This window comes from Abramis brama (genome assembly GCF_963993115.1).
Source record: "Abramis brama genome assembly, chromosome: 17".
Lineage (NCBI taxonomy): Eukaryota > Metazoa > Chordata > Actinopteri > Cypriniformes > Leuciscidae > Abramis > Abramis brama.
Window position 1 is genome coordinate 36,080,275 of NC_139979.1, and position 7,259 is coordinate 36,087,533.

At 37.8% G+C, this 7,259-nt stretch overlaps 1 protein-coding gene across 1 annotated transcript in view; it reads left to right on the forward strand.

Moving 5' to 3' along the window:
- Positions 1-6,700, forward strand: part of LOC311067968 (NACHT, LRR and PYD domains-containing protein 3-like) — a 50,597-nt gene extending 43,897 nt beyond the window's left edge. The window contains exons 8-9 of the mRNA XM_084090118.1: positions 3,892-4,065; positions 6,205-6,700. Of these exons, the coding sequence (XP_083946244.1) occupies positions 3,892-4,065; positions 6,205-6,211 (181 nt within the window). The 3' untranslated portion in view covers positions 6,212-6,700. The remainder of the gene's footprint in view (positions 1-3,891; positions 4,066-6,204) is intronic.
- The last annotated feature ends 559 nt before the right edge of the window (positions 6,701-7,259 follow it).

The following is a 7,259-nucleotide window of genomic DNA, read 5'->3' on the forward strand; positions in this document are numbered from 1 at the left end:
TGGTGTTGCCATACCACACTGTGATACCACTGGTGAGGATACTCTCAACAAGGCCTTTGTAGACATGGGTTAGGGGTTGACGTTGAAGTCTGGCCTTCTTCAATACTCTTATGAAAGGCAGTCTCTGCTGGGCTTTTTTCACTGTAGCCACAGTGTTTTTAGCCAAGCTGAGATTTTCTGAGATGTGAAGTCCTAAGAACTTATAGCTGTCAGTCCGCTCCACCTCAATCCCATTGATGGTAAGAGGCTGTAAGATGGGAGCTCTCCTCCTAAAGTCCAGAATGAGTTCCTTTGTTTTACCAATGTTAAGAACAAGATCATTGTCCTCCCCATAGACAGTGACCTTGTGAACCATGTCCCTGTATGATGACTCATTACCCCCTCTGATGAGGCCAAGGATAGTTGTATCGTCTGCGTACTTAATTATGATGATATTGTCCTAGTTGGTGACACAGTCATATGTATACAGTGAAAAAAGTATAGGGCTGAGACAGCAGCTCTGTGGGGCTCCTGTGCTCACTGTAAGCTCAGATGAGACCTTCTTTCCCATCCTCACCACCTGTGGCCTATCTGTGAGGAAATCTGTTATCCAGTTACAAGTGGTCATTGGTACTCCCAGTTCTATCAGCTTACCGGTCAGCTTCATCGGCCGGATCGTATTAAAGGCTGAGCTGTAATCCAGAAACAATAGCCGTGCATATGTGTTGTGAGTGTCCAGGTGCTGCAAAATATAATGAAGTGCCAGTGCCACCGCATCGTCCACTGACCTGTTCGAGCGGTAGGCAAACTGAAGAGGGTCTACTGTGTCAGGGACCACAGAATTGATATTTTGTAGGACCAACTTCTCCATACACTTCATGGCAACCGATGTAAGCGCCACTGGTCTAAAATCATTCATCGTAATTGTGTTCGTTTTTTTCGGAACCGGTACTATAATAGAGGACTTAAAAATACGTGGGACTGTTTCTTGGAGGAGAGAGGTGTTAAAAATGTCCGTGTACACCTCCACCAGCTGTTCAGCACAGACTTTAAGGACTCTCGGAGCCACACCATCGGGTCCCACAGCCTTACGGGGGTTCACCTTCCTCAGAGCTTTAAGGACCTGTGAGTGTGTCACCTGCAATACAGTCTCCTCTGAGTTACAGGGGACTTTTAAGGGTCTGTCTCTGTTGTTTTTGTCGAATCTGGCATAGAACTTGTTAAAGTTGTCCAGTAGAGAAGAGTCTTGGGTCACAGTTCTGTTTGCATCTTTCCTGTAGTTGGTGACTGACTGGTTTCCTTGCCACATCCTTCTGCTGTTATTTTCCCTGTAACAGTTCTCAAGTCTCTGGGTATATGCCCTCTTGGCAGCCCTGATGGATTTTTGGAGCTCATATCTGGCATGCTTATACTCCATGATGTCTCCTGACTTGAAGGCTGTACTCCGGTTTCTAATTTTGATGCGCACATCCGCATTAAACCAGATTAGAAAGAACACTCATAGTTCTGGAGGGGATGCAAATGGAGGTGCACCAGTCAATATAGCTGCTAACAGTATCTGTATATTCATGGATATTGTCTGTGGCTACCCTAAAAAGGACTCTTTATTGTTCATTAAATTTACATTACATTTACCTCTTCTTACCTTCTTCTAATTTTTCTATATTTTGATGTGATATACAGGTTTAATTTGTTATATCAGCTTTTATATAATCACTGAAAAAAATGTGTCGGATCAAAGTAAAAAAATGACTTCAACTCATTACAAGTGATCAATTTACTTTTACTCAAGTAGGTTTGAACAAATCAAATTTCTATGGTCAGTTGAAACTAAAAATACTCTTTGAACCAAAGATGGTTTTTACATGATTAAATCACAAATTATCACAATCCTTTTGATTAACTTCAAAATCAAAAATCAAAATAACTACAAACAATGCTGTGTCACTGTGGTTTCCTCAGGAACAGACTGAAGACTCAGATTATAGCCACAAACTCAAGCTTTAATAATAGTGCTCTGGAATAAGCTGACAGGGAAAACACACATAAACACAACGGAGATCGGACAAAGACTGAAGGAAAGGGTGCATCTTATATAGCAAACAGAAACAGATAATTAATCAGTAACCATTAGGGATGGGAACCGAGAATCGGTTCTTCTTCAGAACCAGTGCCCAGTAAATCGATTCCTTGGAACCGTTAACATGCCTGCTTAACAATTCCGCTTATTGGTTCCACTCGTTCAAATGTGACACGACGTCACACACGTGCTGAGTTGTTTTGGTTCAGAATGTAGCAAACACTATGAGCAAACATGGCATTGAGGCAGAAGTGTTCTGACCGCGTCCTAACCGGTCCTAACTACATGCGACGCGAAGGTGCGACACGCGATAAAAGTATAATTTTCCATGTTAATCAAAGTTTAACCAGCCGCGACACACGACGATTCTATTTGAAACGGATCCTATTCTACTGCGACATCGCGCTGGAACAACAATCTCAAAGTGTGGCAATGATAATATCAGGTACTATTTATGTGCTTTATTTAATGTTAAAAGCGTGTATAATGTGACTGAATATCATTTAGTGCTCCCAGCTTTGTAGCTGTAAAAACAACAATGGAATAGTCACATCAGATCTTGAAACGGCACATAAATGGCAGTTTTATTTTATTTTTTTGTCCGGACCAATGAAGGTGAAAATTATAAATTGGATCAGATATTTAAGCGAGTTAATACAAACAAATTTGTACTTAATTCCTCACCCAATAAGAATCGATAAGAGAATCGCTAAGGAATCGGATCGATAAGCAATATCGATAATGGAATCGGAATCGTTAAATTCTTATCAATTCCCATCCCTAGTAACCATAGAAACAAAGGAGTGGTGGGAAAAGAAAAGGAAAACAGGAACCAATCAAAACACAAACTTAAAAGTCCAAACATGAACGGACATGTTATCTACAATTACACGTGACAGTACCCCGTCCTCCTGAAGATGCTTAACATGTAATTAAACGCAATGCGTTCGTAATCTGGGCTCATCTGCTATTCTGTAGGCTACATATGCTTTATTAATAAGGTGTGTACAGAATTTGATCTTTTAACATGACTGTCTTAGTACATTAAAAGATAATTCCGGTATTTAGCACTTTGACTCTCTTTTCTGGTTTGTTTTGGATGAACTAGAGTGGTGGACACAGAAATTTTGACGATGGGTCCTGTCTTGACTTTTTGACTCATTTAGAATAGCCTTTGACCGCTTCAGAGTGGCTGACTACGGGCATGCACGAACATGTCCTTAAAACAACCCTTAACGTTCGTTTTCAAAACTGTGCAACTCAACGACCCTTAGAATCGCCCCAATCCTCCCCTGCTAACACTTACACACACACACACACACACACATACACACACACACGTTCCTTAAAATGTTTACAAATATATTAAGCACACTCTTTCTCTCTCTCTCTCTCTCTCTCTCTCTCTCTCTCTCTCTCTCTCACACACACACACACACACACACACACAATGTTTACAAATACATTAAGCACACTCTCTCACACACACACACACACACAAACACACACACACACATTTCTTAAAATGTTTACAAATACATTAAGCACACTCACACACACACACACATTCTTTAAATTGTTTACAAATACACTGAGCATTAAAGCACATTCACACACACGTTGGGTTTCCGTGTTTTATGGGGACTTTCCATAGAAATAATAATCTCTATAAGAACAATAATCTCTATAGTCAATCCCCTAATCCTAACTGATGTATTTTCACAATGTGAACTAATGAGTATTTGTATATATTGAATATTGACAGCATTATGTTAATTATGGTCATGTTTATCTCTGGATATAGGCTTAATGTGTGTCATTGTTCTCTACAGGTTGGTTGATTGTGGTGTCACAGATGAAGGTTGTGCTGCTCTGGCTTCAGCTCTGAGATCAAACCCCTCGCACCTGAGATATCTGGATCTGTCTGAGAATAAACTAGGAGACTCAGGAGTGAAGCTGCTGAAGGATCTGAAGGATGATCCACATTGTAAACTGGAGACAATAGGGTAACAATAGTTTTTAACGATTTTAATGATGATGATGTGTGTGTGTGTGTGTGTGTGTGTGAATATTTTGTCTGAGATCATCAGATAATGAGTCTTAAATTCAGCTTCAGTTTCTGTAGGTCTCTGAACTTTAAACTGTGTTTAATATGAGTTTAATTCTGCTCATGTTGTTGTGACTAATTGTGAAAATAATATTCATGTTATTTGCAGCTTTTCCCCTTTAACTGTCTCTATAGGCGTCTTTACACAGCCGAGTTAAAGGATTAGTTCACTTTCAAAAATGTTTTTGCTGATAATTCACCCCAATTTCGTCCAAGATATCTATGTCTTTCTTTCTTCAGTCGAAAAATTTTTTAGGTTTTTGAGGAAAACATTCCAGGATTTTTCTACACAAAATGGACTTCAATGAAAAACAACTATTCCAATGTTCAAAAAAGGTTCAAATGTCCGTCTCAATGCAGCTTCAAAGTCTCGACACGATCCCAGTCGAGAAATAAGGGTCTTGTCTAGTGAAATGATCGTTCGTTTTCTAAAAAAATAAATAAATAAAAAATAAATATATATATATATATATTTTTTATTTTTTTATTTTTTTAGAAAACGACCGATCATATATATATATATAGACCTGTATACTTTTTAACCACAAATGCCCGTCTTGTACCATCTCGAAGATGTGCCACGCATTGCGTCATCACGCTGGAAAGGTCGCGAAAAATAATAATATTATAAATAATAATAATAATAAATAATAAATGAATAAAAATATGTCGGATGATTTTGAAGTTGGAGGAGAAGATGAGATGACATTTTTCGCCCTTCCGTGTCTTTCTGAACTGGAGTACACAGACAAATAACTTAGACAGATGACGTGACGCGTGACCTTTCCAATGTGATGCAGAGTTAAGGCTGCTCTAAAGCGGCTCTGTGTCTGCTCAGAGTTCTGTTTAAAGACAAAATGCCACATAAAAGCAGACTTAAAATATGACGGGTCTGACCCACCTCAGCCCCTATTATCAAAGATGACTCTGATATTGTTTTGTTCAGTGTAAATGAACGCGATCTTGTGCCGCTCTAAACTACGTCATTGTCATGACAACCAAACACGCGGCGCGAGAATCAAAAAGCGGAAGACTAAACATATCGGCCTAGCTCATTATTGTTTTAGCCAAATTAAAAAATTTCAGCCAACAAGGGACAATAAAGTAAAAGTGTCCTGTACTCACATCGTGAAGACGTGTGTAATCAATTGGCTTTCGCCATTTGTAATCTTCCTTTGAAAAGACTGGCAGATCAACGCGTCGCTACGTTTCTCTCAGATACGCTAAATGCTTATTCGCCGTCACTGTGTTATATTATATTCCAAAAATCATCTTCTTGAGGACGATATTTCACCCACACACGACCTGCCTGAAACGCTAACGACAGCAGAATTGTTCTTTCTGGCTCTTTGAAAAAAAAAATTCCTGCAGTGATCGACCCGGTGTAATAATTCATAATATATTTGTAGCATTTGATCCATCTGGAACAGTTTTATCAGGAAATAGAAAATAGCTATCAGTACCACAGAATTATGACAAACATCAGAGCGTGAGATCGCTATATCACACAGAGGAAATCTAAAATTATGTATTTTTATTTATCTTGAGTTTTATTTCTGTGTTTACTGTTTAATTACTTTTAAATTCATTTTATAACACTTTGTTAAAACTGTAGTTTCATAATAGTAATGTTCAAAAGTATTATTTCCCATGATTTTAATTCCTGTGTAAATGCATTTATGTTCTCCACGTCAGAGAAGCAATAAACATTCTGTGTAAATGCACATTTTGTGATTTTATGCCGCTTCAGATTTGGCTTCTGTGTAAAGACGCCTTATGTGTGTGATAATCTGAGATTTGGGCTGTTATTAACTGATATTAAATGTGTAGTGAGTGTAATGGTCATTTCTGCTGGTTCTGTATCAGCTGTCCGGTGTGTGAAAGTGACCTTTCATGTGCTTTTGATTTTGTAAAGTGACTTTGTTCTCATGTTTGAGAATGAATTAATATAGATTATCTAGTTAGTTTTCTAATAAAAATATGTGACAGATGTAATATCTCATACTGCATATGTGACTGTTTGTGTGTTTTATTTTAGGTTATAGATGACAGTGAGATCTTCTTATGATCATCTGATGGTGAATAAGGATCCACTACAGAGACTCACAGTCAACAGAATCAACAGAGACTGAAGATACAGTGACTTCACTGTTATAAATTAAGACTTCATTTAGATTTCCGCGATCCTCTGACAGACCTGATGAGCCGGCAGTGAAACACCTTTTATTTCACAGCAAATTATAGTTTCTCATTCATAGATTAATCATTTTATGTGTATAAACGCACAGTAACTCAAAAAGCTCTGAGTTTTTTCACAGAGTAAATAAAGAGCCTGCATATCTTTGTGTTTGTGTTGTACCAGCAGAGGGAGACAAAGACTGATGAAATATATTTTTTTCATAATTATGAGAAGAAGAAAATACAGTTCAAGCTCATTTTTAGAAAACAATGGAAGCTTGCGTTTATACATCATGTTTTTAATAATAGTTGCATTGCATTTGTATTAATGTATTAAAGGGGTCATATGATGTGTTTTCATGTTTTATTTTTCTTTAGTGTGTTATGTAGATGTTTTTGCATGTATAAGATCTACAGACTTACAAAGCTCAAAGTCTCCTATAAAAAGATTTTGGTGCTCGAGCCCCTTTTTCAAAATGAATCAAAAGTGCCCCTCTCAAACAAATATCAATGATAATATTGTGGTCAATAAAACAAAATGCATTTGATTATAATTAACATGAAAATGTGAACAAAACTAAAGTAGCCTATTGTTACGTATCTGTCAGTCTGAGGTGTCGTTGCCGTAACACGCTGCTATGGGTTGCGTCACTTGCGTGTGTCTTGCTTCGTGCTTGACTGACGTGACCATACACATAATAAATACTTATATTATGTAATATGTCTATGGATGTGACAGGGTCAGTCTGCGTGATTTCCCACACAAACCAAACTACACGTGTTACTGTATGGAACAAATCTTCAAACACAAGAAAAAGGTTTGTCAAAGACAAACACTACTTTTGATTCTTCATTGTTTAATGTAGTTTTGCAAATAATATGAATCCATAACCTGCAGTCCTCCTGCATAACATT